The following is a 20,866-nucleotide window of genomic DNA, read 5'->3' as shown; positions in this document are numbered from 1 at the left end:
GTTAGATGAAGTTTGCCTTACACAAAGCTTTCTGGGAAATCCATACTGAACAGCTGCAACGAACAGTTGAGTGGAAAAATATACCAGGCAAAAGGTGTATACCAAATGGATGATTAAATAAGCTTGTCTTACAAACACACCTTTAAATTATGTTTCTACTGCCAATGAAATGTCATTAAAAACACTCACCACTCTGACGTAATTATATATATAAGTAAAATATATCAGGTGTGTCTAAGAACATATCTGGGACTCAAATGCCTCAATAACTCAAATTAATGAATCACAAAATTGAGAAATCAACTTGAGGGAAGAAAAAAAAAAAAGAGAAAAAACAGATAATTAAATTTCATCCTCTGGAAGTGAAAGATACAAAAAAAAATCAAAACTATTAAAAAAAATAAAAATAAAAATAAATACAAACTAAATTGCAATACGAAAATTAGCTGACAAAGTCTAGGTAATTTTCTCTCTAGAGAAAAGCATGGAAGTTATTTATTTACACATGAGTAGAAAATCCAACCGTTTCTGATCTTTTTTTTCCCCATCTTCAGAACTAATTTCAGAAGGTTTACTGATGTTTATGACTAGCTGTAACAGTCTGATTTCAAAATCCCCTTATTCTTTGTTGAAATCATTGGTTCTTTTAGTTACACAACACTTAATCTTCAAGCTTTCAACAAGCTCTGCAAGTCTGCTACTTAGAGCAAAATCTTCAAAGAAACATTGAAGAAATTCCTCTGTTTCTTTATTCATCACTCAGGTTCCTTCCTTGTGTCATCAGACAGGTGCTAACTAGCATGAGAACTGCATAAGCAGGATTAATGCCATACAGCACTGGCCACTAGTTTTACTATTAGGTATTGACAATTTTAAACTTCGTAAGTGATCTCGGCCTTCAAATAACTTCAGTCTCACTGTCAACACAACAAACTAGTGAATTTAAGTTCTAACACAAGACTGATGTTTGAGTTTGAACTCTGCAGTGGGTAAACAATCTGCACTTTAAATCAGTCAGCCATCACTGAGGGGAGGAAACAGTACAAGAATATAAAAAAGATTGTGTCTAAGTTCTACTATAAAAAAGCAAAAGAAATCACGGAACAAGATGAAAAAATAGATATAGCTTTACTAAATTCTCTTTTGAATACAAAACTTGGTATTTCATAAGGCATTAATGTCCATGTTTCCTTTCCATAAATATGTGCAAAGTAATCTTTTATAGTTTCTAGAAATAAATTAGTAAATTAGTGTTCTGTTCTCTTCTTGTTGTCCTTCCTTATCTTTTTGTTCTTTCCTGCTGGTTTGGATGATTCTTCCTGAAATGAAGAACAAGCACATCAAAATTTAAAATAACATTCTTACATTCTGCTGGTAGCCTTTCAAAGTCACTCACAAGAATTATTTTAGATATGAAGCATTTGTAGTTCACTGGGACTCACTGCAGTTTTGAACTTTTTTAAACCTTTAGTTTCATCATTTTGGCTGCTTATCTTGCCGTTTAGAAACTTCTGCCTTCAGCAGTGTTAAAATTAGTGACATAACTATGATAACAACAACACAGTATAAAAATAATTTAAGCCACTTTCATTCAAGGAGGAGCTTACCAGTACAGGAATACTTCTACACTATATTACAGAACTGCCTCTAGTGTGGATGTGGCCCTATCAAGAAATGTACCATGCACCAGCACAGAAAAACTACTTCCCTAGACAAAATAAATCTGCAACAAGGAAAAACATTCTAGTATTACTAGAATAAGTTACTGTATATTCCATCTGCTACTTTTCTAAAGAACATTGGTAACTAAACATGTTTGTTAAAAACACAATCTGATTGAAGTTGTTAGGAAAATAACACTTATTTACACTCACTTTCAGTACTAAACCTTCTCGAGTAAAAATGCTTGAACATCTTGTTATAATTTCCTTTTATTTTATAAAAAATACATTAAAATAAGAGAAATTCGATCAGCAGCCAAGAAAGCGAGTCAGTAAGTATATACAAGCACCTCTGAATTGCTGAAAGTAACTGAGAAGTGAAGGGGGAGGAACACAAAAGAATGATGAGCGTCCAGCCACAGCAATCTTAGATACTTTTATACAAAAGGAAAACTTGACAGTGCATACTTGACGAAGTATCTGTTAGAAATTATTTCCTGCTGTTGTAAAATTTCTACCATTAGCAATGACATATTTTAATATAACATACACTTATCCACTGATCTGAGGATGAAGAATGTGGAAAAATGGGAGTAATACACAATTAAGTGATCTACATATTCGACATAAAATTACATTTAAAGACATCTGGAATTCCTGACTCAAGTGATTTACCCCCTTGAAACATTATTCCTTCCTCTTTTCTGTAATGCTAATGTGAGTTGGTTTGAATTCTTCCAGTCTAATTTTTTTTTTTTAATGATGCCTACCATCTACTATTTTAATAGTATTTTCTGTTATTACCACGCTATATTTTGTAATTTTGAAATCTTCTTGAAGCCTACTCAAAAGGCATTCACATTTTAAAATGCCCACTAGCTACAGTGATTCCTAAGCTCAATCTGCCTACACAGTAACACTGCAGCACATGTAAACATAAGAGGCAGCAGCAGCAGCCAGTTTACTTAACAGAAACAAGCTCATCACCTTCCCACCCTTCCTCGAGCTTCACAATGATGTTCTGGATCACAGTTCTCAACTGCTCCCACACTCTTCTACTGCACACTTCATGATTACAAATCACAAACATTGGAAGTTTTCATAAAGGCATCTGATCAGTGCAAACTCTCCTTACCAGTGCACCGAAGCAATGAGAGGATGACATTTGAAATAGCTTTACGTTTCTTCTGACTTCATCTAAGAGTGACAGTTTACACACATCTACATATAAATGCCTCCATTTTAAGTGGTAGAAACTTACCACTGAATGTACATAGTTGTATTCCACAAGTATATTTCTTGCACAATTGTTGATATGTTTAAAACGATCTGGTCCTAACAGAATACCTCCATACCAGCGGGATACCACAACTAACACATTCTGGACATTCAAAATCTGTTAAAAAAAAAAAAGAAAGAAAAAAGTGACTTTTTTTTCTTTTAAATTAAACTAGTTTTATTATTGTTATCTTTGTTAATTACAGAAAAAGTCTACTAGTTATTAAGAAATTAGCATTAGGTCTGTATCACACATAGCACAAAAGTCATCGGAGGGCAACAAGTAATGACAATTCAGTACATGTGGTAAGTTTCACTGTCCAAATTTCTACTGAAAGGTAAATTCAAGTAAAAAAGTAAATCCAGTAAAGATGTCCCTTTAGAAATGGCATAAAGTTACCTAGTGCACTAAGTTGCTCACCAATGTAAAAAGCCTCAAGGCATTACTTAACAGGTCGATTACTGAGTTACTTTTACTGCTTTTTAATAGGACACTATTACTTCCAGAGAACCTCTGCCACTAAGCAGACTGCTTTTCCACACTCTTGGAAACATTGGTGGATAAATGTTAATAACAGCCAGAGAACATGTACATAAGGCATGGTTCATCTGGATATCTAAAATGCCAGCTCAATGATCCTTGTGGGTCACTACCAAGTTGGTATATTCCATGATTTTATAGAATTTTCTCCTACTGTTGCTAAGACCTTTGTGTGGCAACAACAGTTGGATAATACAAGTAAATCTCTGAATTTTTTGGGTCTGAATCAGCGTCTCTTAGTTGCTTTCTGAAATCCAAAAGGCATACATGAAGTTCATGCCACATAATTTTATTAGCAATTAGTACTGAAAGGAACTAAATAATCTCATATAGCATTTTTAAGACCACCAGTAACAAAATAAAGGACAGAGCTAAGCAGAAGCGATAATTTCTTTTACTGCAATTAAAGGCAGGAAGCGTGGAAGACCTCAGCATCTTTATTTGTCACAACACCTAAATCCAGCAGCAGCACAAAGTAATAACAGTGCATGACAATGACTAAATATCAAAAATGAGTCTTGCTAAAATATGACATTATAGCATGGAAACACTTAGTGATAATCGCCATTAGTTAATGGATAGTGGCTATGATCCTGAAACTGTTCCCTCCAACTTCGGCATCTAAATCTGTGACAGGTCTTCACTTACAAACACCTCACTCACAAGGGTGGTGCACTATTTCATAATACACACAGATGGACAGACAGAGCAATCACAGCTTTATTTGCTTACTGCAGAGTAAAGTGCAGTCTGCACTTTGGTCTGCAAGACAGAAAGTGCTTTGGTGAAGTGGAATGTGAGGAAAACCCCTTAGAAGCCATCTATCTATAAAGCAGGTTAATAATCATTATAATCTCCATTAAGGAGGAAAAATATGCATTTATTTGTCTAATTTCAACAATCCTATCAGAAGATTTTACCTTTGTGAAGGTAAAATGGAGACAGAAACATTGTTGGTATTTTAAAATTTAAAGGATAATGTAAAAAAAAAATTAACAAAAAGGAAGGGCAGTTTTTGTGACAGGCATTTTCTATTCTCCATTTACTCATCAGCCACAGATTCAATTTATAGCATCTTTTCACAGTAAACAGGATGTCAAAGACAGTTGGGAAATATTTTAACTCTAACCTTAAGTTTAAAAGAATAAATCTAAAATTCTTTTTTCTTGTAACCAGAAAGTGCTACCTTGACAAAAATGTTAGGTTTATCTAAAACAAGATAAGATCCCTACTGCAAAAGAAGAACTACAGCAATAATACAATAATATAACTGTATTATACTACCTTATTTTCAGCCCATATCAGAATTGCTTACAAAAGAAGAATTAAGAGAATTACATTAACACCTAGAAATTAGCCCTTAAACTACTTCAATCTTGTCCCAATGAAAACTACACTTTCCTGATCCCTGCAGCACTATAATTCCAAAGCAAAAATATCCCCAATAATGAGTACTACTAATGGACAGATATGATCCATATGATTTAGATGCACTCACATTTAAAAGGTAAGATTTTATGCCATTCTAAACTGCACTTGTAAGGACTGTTAAGCACTTAAAACACTGTAAATCTGCTAAATTTCAAAAGTACACATTAAAATACTGAGAAAGAGTCGATGGGCTTAGGATAAATTCAGGAACAGTAACTGCAAAGTTGCTTCCTCATGCTGCTATTACTACAACTGTACATTCACACTTAGCATGTAAGCTTAATTTATGTAACATATGCAAGTATTCCTTTCCAAGTCAGAGTTGAGTTAATTAGAAAGTTTCAAAAAGTTCTAAACGAACAAACAAACAAAAAAAAAAAATTGAGGTATTTTGAGGTATATAATCTTTGAAATTAAAAAGAAAAGTTTTAAAGCACTTTCCAAGAATACTAAGCAAACTAAGCAACAAAATATACAAGCAAGCAAAGGCCAGGAAAAGAAAATCCTTGTTCCAAAGGTGATGTGAATCTAAAATCAAAATGCAGAACAGTAATTAGTGTGCTGATGCAGTTAAGCAACTTGAGGCATAAGAGGTATCCAGCTGTTCCCTGAAGTTAGGATATTTTACTTATGGCTTTACAAGGGGTTGCACTGCATCACGTCAGTGAATCAAAGTCTATCTTCAGTGTATATTTAGCAGGAACTTTACCAAGGCTTTATTTCCACACCTGAAAACTAAGAAGTATGTCAATATGAGGGCTAAAGACGCAGAACTGGAAACAGCACTAAGAAACAGATAATCAGAAAAGCTTGACTGCATCACTTCTACTGACTTTTGCATTCAAAGCCTTACTCTGCAAGTTCAAATGGAACAGACTTCTCATTACAAATGTTCATGGAAACTGAAATAAAGGTTGTGTAAAGGTCAGCTGTTCATCCTGTCGATAGCTTCTTCCAGTCTTCATTTTCATTATACCTTACACCAAGTAGAAGATTCAAAATTTCTTTCTCTTCTAAACCCGTCCAACTATTAATGCCATCTATGAAATATTATTTATTTTTATGATTCAAGACTTGGAAAACTCAACTCATCACAGGCATACAACAGTCTATATTTTTTTCTTTGACTGCAGAGAAAGTAAAAGAGCAAGAATTACAAAAGTCTGCTGTGAGTTTATTCACACTGTAGTGATTTTTAAAATCTGTTCAAGATTATAGAAATTAATCTGTGACTTCTCATAACCTGCATAAGATGAAGAAGACGTCCACCAGCTGCTGTCTCCCCATCATCTTCACAGTCCTGTAAGAACGTATGCTTATCTTCACAGTATATCCTTAAAAAAAAAACAGTAAAAAGACAAAAAAACATAAGCATAAAAACAGATTCCAAAAGTATCAATCAACTAACATTGTAAGTGATTAATGAAGTTCCAGAAATCTTTTACAAACATGTGCATCAATTCTGCTTCTTCACTAAGGATACTCGCATCAAAACAGGATGAGGCTTCGGGTAAACCACAAATATTATCTGTATAGAGTAACAAGTGTGAAGACTGTACATTATTTTAACTACTTCAGGTTAACTCCATATTCATTGCTAGTGTAAAGTCCCCCAAAAGAAGAATCCTTAGGTTTTTATTCTGAAGATTACACTTACACTCAGCTTAAGCCAACAACTTCAGATACAGATGGTACACACCAACAAGCTAAAAGAAGCCTGACAAAAATACTATTAGTAAGTAGTTACGTCTATATTTCACCAGCAGTGCAAAACTATTACTGAAACTCTGCTTCAAATTCACCACGCTGTTTACCAAGCCCTTCTCTAAAGCAGAGCTGTGACAGAATATGGTGATATGCCTGAGGGCACTCCAGGAGACTTGGTGCATGCTGCTATATACAAAGGTCAGGTATAAATTTCCAGAAAAAATGCTTGCAAGTTTTCTGTTTTGTCATCTAATTCATTTCATAACATCTGCACTTAAGTTTAATACACATGTGACACAGTGACAAAGACGCCGCTCGTACTGGCTAGAATACATGAAGCAGTAACTACACTTCTTTTGCTATTTTGAAGTGTATTTAGATGGTATGAGTTACAAGAGTCAGATCAGCAGCAGCTCTCATTACAGAAACCTTTAACTTAGGTAGACAAGCTGGTGAAGTAAGCATTCAGTTGCTCTCATTTCATATTTCATTAGGATCATCCCAGGAAGCACATGAATGGATTACTTTCAATACAGGCTTTTTCAGCTGACTGCTTCCTCCAGGGGGCTCTTTTTATTGTTCCTTACCTTCCCCAGAACACCTGCATCACTATCTGGACTGAGACTATTTCATTTTACAGAAGCTATGACCCTGCATCTGTGTCAAGGCAATCCCAAGCACAGATACAGGTTGGGCAGAGAACGGCTTGTGAGCAGCCCTGAGAAGGATTTGGGACTGTCTGTTGGTGAGTCAACATGAGCCAGCAGTGTGTGCCTGCAGCCCTGAAGGCCAACTTATCCTCAGTGGCATGAAGATAAGTGTGACCAGCAGGTTGAGGGAGGTGATTCTGCCCCTCTGCTCTGTTCTCATGAGACCCCACATGGAGTACTGCATCCAGTTCTGGGGTCCCCAACACAAGAAGGACATCAAGTTGTTGGAGCAAGTCCAGAGGAGGGCCAGAAAGATGATCAGAAGGCTGGACCACCTCGCCTACAGGGACAGGCTGAGAGCTGGGGCTTTTCAGCCTGGAGAAGAGAAGAATCTGAGGAGACCTTCTAGCAGCCTTCCAGTACCTGAAGGGGTCTTACAGAAAAGTTGAGGAGGGACTTTAGAAGGGCAGGCAGCAACAGGATGACGGGAAATGCTTTAAACTGGAAGAGGGTAGATTTAGACTAGACATTAGGAAGAAGGGTGGTGACACACTGACTGGAAGGTTGCCCAGTGAGGCTGTGAATGCCCACTTCCTTGGAAGCATTAAGGCCAGGCTGGATGGGGCTTTGAGCAAACTGATCTAGAGGGAGGTGTTCCTGCCTACAGCAGGGGGTGTGGAACTAGTTGATCTTAAAAGTCTCTTCCAACCCAAACCATTCTAACATTTTATCATTCTATGTTCACAAAAATTGTCACAGACCATTGCCAAACTCATTATTACCCATTTCTCAATTTCCCTGAAGTTTCATGTATTTCAGCCAATTTCATATGCCAGTTTGCATTCAACTTTGTGCTTCAGTTCCTATTTCAACTAAAAATTTTCAGTTTTTTCCAAATGGCTCAAGTGGTCAGGTAGAAGTTTACTTACTGCTTTGCATAAGTAAAACCATATTTAGTTCAGGATGAAGCAGTAATTCCTTAATCTCATCTCCCATACAAAGCATACCAACAAATGTTCCAGTCCGCTTTTAGAGTTTTTTGTTTCTTTGGCTTTTAAATCCTTAGTGCTGCACTGCTTTACTATCTTCATATTTTTTCTTACTATATGTTCTGCTTTTTTTTTCTCAAGTTCAAAATAAATCCTAATATCTTCAACACACAAATAGGAAACTTAGTCCCAAAATGACTCACTAGCAAGGAATTTCTTTGGTGGGTTTTACCTTTCTCATGCACAGCGCTCACTTGGCAAGAAATAGCAGAAAAATCACCATGTCTCACCTGTATGCATATATGTTGTGGGTGGCACTTGCAATTTTCTTATTCTCATATAATTTTTCAAGAACTCTCTTTACCTTAAAAAAAATATATATAAACAACAACACAGAAATAAGCTTATTTTTATAATGGGGGATTTCACATTCACCATCTCAACATCAATCTCATTGTTAAACAAGCATCTTTTCAGTACTACAAAGAAAGATTTTAACATTTTAATATAAAATTAATTAAGCAATCAGTGTGCTAACCCAAGAAGGAGTGCCACCACACCAGTACACTCATGCCAGTTTCAGATCATATTTCTGGGATACTAAAAACAGTTGTTCCTTGAATTGGCATACATTCACATCATTGCTGAATAACCAAAAGCATCAAACTGATTTAATACATAAGATATGGCAAGATCTAAAAAAAAAATTTAAATCAGTATTAAGTATCAATTACACCTTCATGTTTTTTGAAGTATAACATTAAGCTGGAGTAATGGCACAACACGTGTTCTCTTGCATGCTGCTTTTATTGATATCACAATAATGTGCAATGTTTAAGAAGTTCCACTATGTTTCATTTTGAAATATAATTTTTATTCAAACCTACTTGTTTTCCAGTTTCCATCTTATGGAAAGAATGAAAAATAATAATACCAATAAAAGCTTTCTACTATGGGTCTGAACATGCCAGTATTTCCCAGAAAACGTGTTTTTACCATGTCCATCCTTCTGTTCTTAAATACAAAATTCAAAACATTTATCAACATGTTCTAGAAAAATCAACACTTTTAAACTTGTTCTAGAAAAATGGAAAGATTTGACTAAACCAGTGCTTTGATAGGAAATACGTAATTAATCTTATCCTGAGGAAAGCATGACTAAAATTGAGAAAGGTTGGGAAAACATGCGAGGAAAGTAAGTCGTCTTTCATTCCGAAGAGTAAAAGTAAATGTGAGAAATAATAAATATTCACACTCATTATCTATCCTAGTTATACTGTGCTATTTTCAGTTCTTCTGACAGAAATTTAACGTCAAATAACCTCAATGAATCCCCTATTATTAACAGAGAACATTGCTTCAGACAACTGTTTTCTCCAGTTTTCACTCTTAAGTGGAATACTGAAGAAAGACAATCATTATTCAATAAGCTTTCATAAATACATTTCAATAAACAGCATAGAAAGCATATGAAATGATTGTCACCTTTGACATCAGTTATATTTTTAGAATCCTGGTAGCTGACAGATCTCTCAAAACCTCATTGAATGTCTGTATTACCAAAGAACCTGCAATACAGCCATCTCACAGATGAGCAATAACTTATCCTTTTTCCTACTGTAGCTCTTGAGCCTTTTTTCCACTGTTCCTTCCTTAGGGAATTAAGAGATTCTCTACAAGGTCAGCAAGGGACCTGCTCATACAAGGTACAAAAGATCTTTAAACCATAGGTCACTTCCTAGCTCCATCTAGGCCTTAGTCCCTACACCAAGTACAAGCACCACACACATTTTAAACATCAAAATATGCTAGACAAGGAAAAGCAACAGTACCAAATCTAGCAGTGCTATCAATTTTGTTTCCCCATATGACAGCATATTTAACTATCTACAGCATTATTCTGGCCTTTGTTACTGAAAGCTGTACTAGAAGTAAAGGTCCACTACTAAAATTTTCAACAGAAGAATTTACAAAGCAATCAGTCCTATCTTAAATTATTAAAGACTACCACTGCAACATACAAACATGCAGATAAAGCATTATGGGTACACACCAGTCACTTCAGTTGATAAAGAAGCTAGCTTCCAATATAGTACAACATTCATCCCATTGCTCACTTCTTTCAACTTTCTGAAAAAGGAACCCATGCCACAGCAATCCTGCTCTGCAGCCTGCAGACCAATCACTTTACACAGTACAGCAAGACCCTGAAACAAGCTGGATTTGACACTCAGGAAATTGCACTACCTTAATACTCTGCATATTCCAAATATAGGTGGACTTTCAACAGAAGTCTTAAAAGAAGCAATGAAAAAAGAGCATTAAATCAATGATTCCAATTGCTTTCTTTTCCAAAGCAAAACAGCTCATAGAAACTTACATTTCATAGACTGAAAAAAGCTAAGAAAGCCTCTAAATTACAGTGATACTTTAGTGAAAATGGTAATGCATTAAGTATTTTTAAAAATTGAGCTATTCCACATTAAACCTAAAGTATAAAATTACTTTCACTTTGGAAGCACTAAGAAACAGCTCAAAAAAGCTAAAGGCTTATTCAAAAATTCTGATGTATTCAGACAGAGAAAAATAAGGCAGATGACAAGATAGATATGAAAGGCACAGCACATTTTTGGACATATAAAAATAGAAGTCATAACAGTATTTTTTCAAACTCAAAAAGCTGAAGCCTTCTATAAATGTGTACTATGAGCAGATAGATACAATGCAGAAGAATCAATCAAAGAATATACAGCTGTAGCACAAAAACCTAACTGAACGGACAGTACGTATTAAAAAAGGTCAGGCAAGGACAGCAGAGCAGAGCCTTATGATAGAATAACATTGATGAAGTTAAGATGAACTGAAACAAATCTGCAAAAAAAGATTGTATGAATTTAAACATTTAAAGGGAACTAGAGTATGAAGATGTTGAACATCTACTAAGGTATCTAACCTACCAGTTAAAACTGCTTCTGCAGCAGAGGGCGACTGATGTGATACCAACATTCTCAAATGTACTCTAGAAGTATGTGTAAGTCTTACATCATGCTAGGCAAATTAACAGAAGGAAAAACAACAACAACAACAAAAAATAGAACAGCCTCACAACATCAGCACAGCTTAATAATCTACTGCCTTCACATAGGGAATTACACTTCTAAAAATCTGTCAATCTGTCAAGATTATTTCAGAGTTGCTGAGCACGTGCTTCCTAGCTGCTGGTTGATCTACTCCACCTGGAATTTCAAAAAGCATTTGTCATGGTTGTATGATTTTTGGTTTTGGTATTCCACATCGTAACATCATGTGGGGCACTGGGAGTTTAACTGTTAATGCTCAAGTCCTAGGTACCTGCCCAGAAAAGAAGAACAACTACATTCCCCAGGGGAGAGGAGATACAACTCCTGGCAAGGTCACCTGATTGCTCTTTCTCATCTGCTCTTCATCGGTTCTCCTCCCATCTCCCTGCTGCTCAACTGGACTGCGCATCTCACCTCAGCTTTATGGTGAGGCCTATGCACCTTTTGCACATTTTTCTCTCATTATATTTGATTTATCAGTTTCAGTTCTAATTATATTGTATTATGGTGTGTTATCTTGCATTCCGATACTATATTTAGTAAACTTGTTTCTCCTCAGATCGTTGCTGCTGTTTTTAATTATTTTGGGGTTCCCTGTTCCCTTTTTCTGGAGGTGTGGATTCTGTGAAATCCCTCCACCCCGCTGATCATGGAACTGGGCCGAACCAGCCCGTAAACCAATGACACATTTGAGAAGATGTGCTACCAAAAATTCTTGAAATAAAAGTGAGAATTGGATACAAGGGAAGAGGAAAATATCCGCAAGGTTTAACTCTTAGTTAATGACAAGAGAAGATGAGTACATCAGTAGTTTCCATACTGAACAGGGATCATCAAAGGCGACAAAGGTTAACAGATGAAAAGGAATGTACAAAGTGACTGAAATTAGTCCAGCAGTCACGTTTCAGTGTTCTCACACAGTTAAGAATAAGGGACAGCAACATCTACCCACCTCAAAAACAACACTGGAAACTACCAGGCTGCATTGCAGAGCTGCTACTTAGGAGTTATTCAGCCAATAATGACAGGCAAAGACAGATGACTGCTCAGATGATATTGACACACAAAGAAAGATATATTCATCTAATTCCAAGTATTTCAGTAACATTCAGCCACGCTCAAAGTATACTAACTTGTCTGGGTGTCACCACGGGAGCCAGATGTGCCTGGAACGTACTCCTTCGATCCGTGAGTGGGTTTCCATGATGTATCATTGGCAGTTCTTCATCTACTGATCACAAATAAAGAAGTGTTCATTTTCTTTAAGAGTACTGAAACAACAACCGAGTTGAATTATTTGAACAAATAAGTTGAACTTATTTGTTGATACAATACCCTTAGAGAATATCTAAACTTTTAAAAAAGAGATTGGTGAAAGCTATGTACAAAGTGATGACATGCAGAACCACCAAAAATATACAGGGTTATTTGCAATCATTATTCTTAATTATGATTTTTTATGCTATTAATTTTATTCAAAAGCTGAGCAGAAAAACTGAAACTTAAAGGTCACTCTTTCCTAAATTATTTCATTGCAATTAACAAGGAAATATCTTTACCTTCTTGACTTTCAGATGTGATATAACTTAAAATTTCTACTGGATCTTCCTGAACAGGCTGATAGTCCAGGAGAAAATCATCCCCACTGTCTTCATCAACTTCTTCAGTGGTTTTCTTAATATCTGGTTCTATAAAAGTGTAAGTAGTAAGCAGATCTATTATATACTTTTCTGAGAGATAAGCAATACAAATTTTCAAATTCTTTTTCTATTAAATGTCTGACTGTTTAGTTGAAATCAGCTTGCTAGGAAGAAAAAACTACGAAGTGCAGAATTTACAACTTATTACAACAAAAAATTCAAAATATTCCTATTTCCTTCTGCCATAAGTGCATGCAGACATTTTGCTCATGTATTTCATGGCATTTTCATATGTATTTCATTTAGCATTTTCATATGGAAAAAGAAGGCCCATAATTTATGGAAAGAGCAGCTGTGAATTTATACAAGCCCTGTCACTATTAGAGTAACAACAGAAAAATCACCTCAACTCCAGTTGTGAAGCAATTCTTAATTGCACTATAATAAAATTGAGGACTTTACTTCATTGAAACCACCCCCTTCCTTTTTATTTTCTATTGCTTTTTGAGAAAGGAAAGCTATCACTGTAATACAATAAGCCAAACCAGCGACTGTGTTCTCTTACCCACGTTAGTCAAGAAAACTGGGAATAAATCTTTAACTGGCAATGAAGCCTTCACTTTTCACACAGAGGGTGGTGATACACTGGAACAGGATGCCCAAGGAGGTTGTGGATGCCCCATCCCTGGAGGCATTCAAGGCCAGGCTGGATATGGCTCTGGGCAGCCTGGTCTGGTGACTGGCAACCCCCCTGCTAAGTGCAGGGTCAAAACTAGATGATCATTGTGCTCCTTTTCAATCCAGGCTGTTCTATGATTCTATGATCTTATTTTGCAGCTGAACAAGAAGTAAACTGAAAAATCCATGTATTTCCTGAAGTACCTGAATTTGATGACTGTGCCTTTTCCACCAGAAGTTCTCGTATCTTCTCCACCCACAAGTAAAGAATACTTTCACCAAGGTTCTGTCTGGAAGTTAAAACTTGCAGTGAGTAAGGAATTTTTTTTTTCTTTCAGATTTCACTTAGAAAGTACCTACATTAAATAATATGCAGATTTCAGACATGCAGTAATAGAATACTACAGTCTAGGGCAGTAAGGAGCTTAGGCTTGTGGAAGCTCAGTGACAATCAGCATCATTATATACTCTACTGCACTTTTTCCAGCATTAAAAGCACCAGTACTGGAAGAAAACAAGCAACTGACGGAAACTTTTTGGCCTATAAAGAAAGTGAGAACAACTGCGAGTACAATAAATTGGACAGCCCTCAGCATTCTCAAAAGAATACTGAGCCAGTTCACCTAGTGTCTGAGCATGCTTTGGATTGGTTTTCAGAAAGTTCGGTACTGCCTGTGATGAGCTCTTTCAGCCACTCTGCCTGCAGAGTCTCTTCCCCTTCATATCTGAGAGGTTTTTTTTAGAACAGCCTCCCTTCTCTTCCCCATCATGCTCTCAGCACATATACACAGCAGGGGCTAATCCTGCAGGACTGTGACAGTAGGTCAGTGGTAGCTGACAAAGTGGAGCAGTAGATCAACATGCTACAGTTCGCTGATGATAAATCCTAAAGGAGAGGGAGGAGAGGTAAAAGAGCTCTTCGTCAGCTGGCACAGAAATATATTACGCTAATGGGAGAGGATGGGATAAATGCTTTTACGTGCACATTCCAAGTTAGGAAACACTGCCTTAATGTGCAGCAGAACTGAAACATCCCAAAATATATTTAAAACAGTGCCCTGAAAACTAACTTTCCAAATTATATTTTAACATGTTTATGGTCTGTGCATGTTAGTCTCAAAATCAGAACTGAAAATGTAGGGCTTTAGCCAACTCAGCTTCTCTATTAAAAATTTTATTCTTACTGCCACCGTCTGGGGCAGCATATAAATACACACCAGTAACAAAACTTTAGAAATGCTTATTTTACACAGTGTATACAGCACAACTGCCAAATGAAATTAGAAATTCAAACAAATATGTATATTTTAAGAAAACTTTTCAAGCAAAAATGAGGAATTTGTAAACTTGTAGCTGTCTCCAAAACCTTGACAGACTCCAGAATGAGAGAAAACCATGATTTCATGCTGCTGCTTATCATATAGAAGCACTGTTTTAATAATACATGAAGAACTATATTTGTTTTAATGATGGAATGACAGATTACAGAATGAACAAGATTTTTCTGTTGGACATGAGAAACTATCAATTTTTATAGCTATAACCCAATTTCAGTTTCTGTCTATTACGCTTAGTCTCAAAGGTTACTTTTATAGACAGCTATCTTTCTTGACACTTGCATCTAAATCACGAAACAAAGCTTTGTTATTGGAAAAAATAAATCTTACCAGAAGAGCATATGAAGAAATAAAATAAATCCAAATATTTTCTATATTGTAAGAACTTTGGGCCTAGCAAAGCAGATTTGTGATCTATTGCTATCTGCTTTTCCCATCTCCTTAAGAAGACATAGTGAGTCACCAACAGTACACATTATTTGCAAAACTAAGCAATTTAGATCACTAGGGATTCAAAACCAGGTAAGCCACACATTGTAAATGATCCAGAGTAATTAAGTTTACCTGGTAACTATTTAGACAGTGGATAGATAAAAGGCTTTCACAAACACTGCATACATCAGTGACAACTCCAGAAGGGATTAAAAACACACTCTAAAATGACATATACTGTCTAAAGTACAAACACATTCATTTCCTGCTGAACAAACAAAAACGGCAGGAGACCAACAAGGGCTCTCTACAAAGAAAAGAGTGCTTAACAACCATGCTATCCCTCCTTGCAGTGGGGCAAGATGCTCTAAATGCCCTGGATGCTTAGGAAGGACAGAACAGCAGCTTTATCTCTGGTGGAGACTCTAACAGAATCAAGGACACTCAGTTTCTTTTCCTCCACTCCACAACTTTTAACTTCAAATCCTAACTCAATTTTGCTTGGTTAAATTATAAGAAACTCATGTACCTGAAGAAAGTTGGTAATTAGACAAAAATGAAACAAAAACAAACGAAACATAAAAAAGCCAAGTGTCTTTCTTTTTTTATGACATTAAAGCATATTTCTTAAGCAAGACACTCAGATTTCATTATTTGGGCAGAGCTATGCCTCCTTATGACATATTTTCATTTCATCTAGTTCATATATTAAATAAACCACATAAAATTACTCCATTTAATATTCCAATTTCATAGCAATTCTAAAACGTAGTTTGATTCTATGATTATTTCTTAATGTTATGTTTTTTCTCATGCATCAGGAGTTCAGCTAGCTACACACTGTGAGAATGTAGTTTGCCATGTTACAGATTCTAGTTAAAAGACTCTGCTAATTGTGCTTGTTTTGAAACCTACCTACACCTCAAATCTGAAAGTATCTTGATGCTAGATGTGGCTCTGGGCAGCCTGGTCTGGTAGTTGGTGACCCTGCACATAGCAGGGGTGTTGAAACAAGATGATCATTGTGGTCCTTTTCAACCCAGGCCATTCTATGATTCTATGATTCTAAAGGGTCAAACATTAGGAACCAAAATTAAGACATCCATTCTAAAAGAGCACCAGGTCTAAACAATATAAAAGAAATTGCCAGAGTTTAAGACAATTCATTCTAATAAAATGTTTAGTATATACATAGCATTGAATGTTTGATGGCTGCTGTATCAACCACTACATTCACTAGTTAAGCAGGTACTTAAAAGCACACAAGACTGAACTTCTACGATGTTCCACAGACTGTAACTTACATATATATTTCTTCCAAGCTATTTGCTAGTTCAGTGTAATCTTGTCCCCGAAGCCAAGGAGCACTAGAATAAAAAGAAATACAATGAAAATGGCGCCTGTACTCTGATTCCAGCACCACAACAAACATTCATTTTTAAATAAATGTGATAAACACCTTGAAAATAAAACATCAGTCATCCCTCATTAAAAAAATTCTGAAACTTCAACTTACACTTCAAACAAGCAACAATGGTAACTCTGTAAATAAAGAAATATTTGAAAGAAAGCAACTATCAACAAGAAACTTCACTTACTTCAGTTGATAAATAGGTGGCTCTGAAGTTGGGTATCCTGGAGGCAAAATCACCTGAAAGAAATTCAGAGTGAATGTTCACTGCATTATTCAGCTAGTGGAGCTTTACTAATGGACTCCAACTTTGAGCTATTCAGTTTGGTTGATGCGAATATTGTTTGTTTCCACACTTTGGAAAAGTAAACATAGAAGTAGCTGTAGATTCACTCAGGTGCCCTAACAAAGTCAACGTAAATAACAGTACGTCTAAAATAAGATTTTAAAGAAAAACACAGAGATATGGTTCTGTGAGTGTGGAATTAGGATATGTAAATACTGCGACCATCATAAGCAAGTTGTGTTGTCAAAGGAATCACAGAATAACAGAATTACAGGGAATGGAAGAGATCTCAAGAAATCGTCGAATCCACCCCCCCTGCTAAAGCAGGTACTTTTCAATAGGTAGCACAGGGAGATATCCAGATGGGTCTTGAATATATCTATAGAAGGAGACCCTACAACATCTCTAGGAAAGCTGTTCCAGTACTCCATCACCCTTACTGTAAAGCATTTCTACTGCATATCAGTACAGAACTTACTATGTTGAAGTTTTAGGCTCTTACTCCTTCTCCTATCACTACACACCACCAAGAAGAGACTGGCCTCATCCACTCGCATCCCACCTCCCTTAAGATATTTATAAACATTTATTACATCCCTTCTCAGTATTTTTTTCCCAAGCTGAACAGTGCCAGGTTACTCAACCTTTCCTCATACAAGATATGCTCCAGGCCTTTTATCATTATTGTGGCTCTCCACTGGACTCCTTCTGGGATATCTTTATCTTTTCTGAACTGGGGAGCCCAGAACTGGACACAGTAGACTAAATGCAGCCTCACCAGAGCAGAGTAGAAGGGGAGGATCACTCCCCTCGACCTGCGGACCAGGTTCTTTTCAATGCACCTCAGGATGCCATTGGCCTTCTTGGCCACAAGGGCACACTGCTGGCTCATGGCCTCATGGACCTGCTGTCTACCAGGATTCAAACGTCCTTCTCCACAGAGCTCATCTCCAGCAGGTCATCCCCTAACTTGCACTAGCACATGCAGTTATTCCTCCCTAAGTGCAAGACTCTACAATTGCTCTTCTTAAACCTCATCAGGTCCAACTCTCCAGTCTGTCCAGGTCTTGCTGAGTGGTAGCACAGCCTTCAGGTGTGTTGGCCAATCCTCCCAGGTCTAAGAACCACCAATGAAAAGTGTATTACAGACTCCAAACCAAAAACTTCTTAACCTACATGAGTGAATACAAAATCCTATTGTAAAGGATTTTATACAGGCATAAGGTTTTGCCTGCCTGAGTCCCACAGCACACTGTGTCAAACTGCCCAGCAGCACTGTACCTGCAGGCAGAGGGTCCACTTTGGTTGATCCAGACAGTCACCAATCTTAATGCAATAGATTTTCTCATCTTCATCAACAACACACCAATCTTCACCGTATATGGACGAGAGGGCTTCGATTTCATCAATCTAGAGAAAGCAGCGTGTAAAAATCGTTAAGTACACAAATCGTGTACCAGCCGCAGCTTTAGGCTTCGCTCTCCTATAGCTTATTTACAAACATGACAGAATCAGTGCAACAGACAACCATAAAAACTGTGGGCCCCCCAACTGTCGTTCCCCCACCGCCGCTCACTTGCTGCTGAGCCACCTCCTGGCCGCTCGCCGCCATCAGCGCGGAAAAGCACCGTGGCAGGGCGGAAAGGGCGGGCAGTCCCGCTGCGCACACTCTGTGCCGGCCGCTGACCGCCTCTCCGTGTGTGTGGGTGCGCGCTCCTGTGCGCTGTGACTGCCTTGTGATCAGCACCGGTTCTGTCAGGGCTGGTTGCACCACTCAGCTCTTAGCAGCAGCACTTATCTTCCCTTCCTGTGATCTGTGCTTCCTAAGTACAAACACTGTATTCTGTAAAACAGGGCAATCCTCTGAACAAAACAGACCTTCAGACACAAGGATAGCTACAGCTGAGTGTGTCTCCCAAAGAACATCTAAGTAGCTGCTTCTTCTGCCCCTTCCTTTGGTAGAATGAGAGATAATGGCTTTAAGCTGTGCCAGAAGAGGTTCGGGTTAGATATTAGGAACAATTTTTTCTCAGAAATGATTGGGCACTGGCACAGGCTGCCCAAGGAGGTGCTGCAGTCACTGTCGCTGAAGGTGTTCAAGAACCCTGTGGATGTGGCACTGAGGGATGTGGTCAGTGGGCACGGTGAGGATGGGCTGATGGTTGGACTACATGATCCTAGTGGTCTTTTCCAGCCTTAGTGATTCTGTGATTCTATTCTATCCCCAGGGATCCCCAGGCATCGCTTATTTTGCTGTTCATGTTTTCTTCCAGTGTGTTTTTATACTGATTTGTTGGGGGAATATTCAAGCTAAGCTTTGTTTTCCACTTTCTTGAAAGCTGAGAAAATCTGCACATGCTCTGGAGAACAGAATCAGAATTCAGAATGGTTGTAACAAAGAGGACACATTCTACAACAAACAGGCAAACAAGCAAAAACAAAACAACGCAACGGGATGCAAATGAGCAGAGACAAATTCAGCACTGTATTATCAGCTGCAGAAATTCAGGGCAGCGAATCACCAGTTAGACAGCAGCTCTACAGAAGGGATTTGGGAGCTAGAGTGAAACCCAAGCTAAGCATTTACCAATTATGCTGTGCTATTCTTAAACAAGAACCGTCATGCTGATATGTCCAAATACGTGGGAGGTACAGTAGGACACACAAGGTAATTTTGCTTTGTATGGAACAATTGAAGCCCAAGCTCTAACTTTGTGTCTGGTTTTAGGGCTGCTCTTTAAGAAAGATGTGCACTAACTGAAGTCTGGATTAAAGCAATAAAAACAGTACAATCTAGAAAGTCTGACAACTGTGAAGACTTGAGAGAAGGAGTTTGTTAACTTAAAGAGGATTTTGAGAGAGGTAGGTAGGTAACCTTAATATGCTACAGACCATTGCAGAGAATACACTGTTCTCCCTCTCACATGTGAAAAAAAGATGCAAAGTACAAAGATTTAAGTTGGATGTTTGAGAGAAAGACACTTCAGAGAATTTGCCAACAATGAAATTAGTCATCTTGAGTGAAAGGGAGGTAGTGATAATAGCCCTTATTTACACAACAATTGTTGCAAAGATGGAGACAATACCATGTGCTGATGAAGCAACATGTTACCTTACTCTGGAGAAATAAATACTCAGATAATTATGAAGAAGAGTGAAGGACTGAGTTTATCAAGTTGCCATCACTGGAAGCTCCAAGAGAGGACTTAATGAGCATTACTATTGATGCTATCTCAGCCCAAAATCTTACATTCCATGTTCAGGTTGAAGAAACACAAGTTTGGGGGAAAAAAAATAAATCATTTTTCTTAGTTAATCCATGTGTAATAATTAAAAAAAAGCAGAACTCTATCCTGGTGTTGTTTGAGTACCTAGACTAATAGGTAAATTTTCAGTTGTGAGATTATAAATACTAATGGTTGTCCCATATTTGACAACTGGAAAGGGATATTTTCCAAGCTTAGCAAGATTCTGCATTTGTCTTCATTGTCATGGGCAAAAGATATTTAATTGTTTTAAACAATTATAAAAAGAATGCATCCAGTCAGAACATGGCAAAAATGCACTTTTTATCAGGCAAGTAAAGTCACATACTCCATTTAGATAGATAGACAGATGGATAGCTACACAGAAAGGTAGGTTTTCATAAGTTATCTTCTTCTGATAAAAAACATAGTAGAAAGCTTTAAGTTACCAGGATCTAGAAAAGATAATGCTGCATTTATCCTCATACTAAGTAGTCATA

At 37.2% G+C, this 20,866-nt stretch overlaps 1 protein-coding gene across 3 annotated transcripts; it reads right to left on the bottom strand.

Annotated features, from left to right (window-relative positions):
• Positions 1-1,111: 1,111 nt before the first annotated feature.
• IMPACT (impact RWD domain protein) lies at positions 1,112-18,797 on the bottom strand. Of its 3 annotated transcripts, none has more exons than XM_052704169.1 (11): positions 18,698-18,797; positions 18,403-18,531; positions 17,023-17,075; positions 16,729-16,791; positions 13,860-13,945; positions 12,897-13,025; positions 12,471-12,568; positions 8,548-8,621; positions 6,155-6,245; positions 2,923-3,057; positions 1,112-1,319 (listed from the first exon to the last, which is right to left on the bottom strand). In XM_052704169.1, the coding sequence occupies exons 1-11, from the start codon at positions 18,731-18,733 to the stop codon at positions 1,248-1,250; spliced, it is 966 nt and encodes a 321-aa protein (XP_052560129.1). In that variant the 5' UTR covers positions 18,734-18,797; the 3' UTR covers positions 1,112-1,247. The 3 variants fall into 3 exon arrangements, with proteins under 3 accessions (XP_052560129.1, XP_052560127.1, XP_052560128.1); XM_052704167.1 differs by having other exon boundaries at positions 18,650-18,748; XM_052704168.1 differs by having other exon boundaries at positions 12,471-12,565; positions 18,650-18,748.
• Between the last annotated feature and the right edge of the window lie 2,069 nt (positions 18,798-20,866).

This window comes from Tympanuchus pallidicinctus, unplaced genomic scaffold (assembly GCF_026119805.1).
Source record: "Tympanuchus pallidicinctus isolate F22 unplaced genomic scaffold, pur_lepc_1.0 scaffold5, whole genome shotgun sequence".
Classification (NCBI taxonomy): Eukaryota; Metazoa; Chordata; class Aves; order Galliformes; family Phasianidae; genus Tympanuchus; species Tympanuchus pallidicinctus.
The sequence above is the reverse complement of the archived record's forward strand: the minus strand, read 5'-3'. Positions and strand labels throughout refer to the sequence as shown.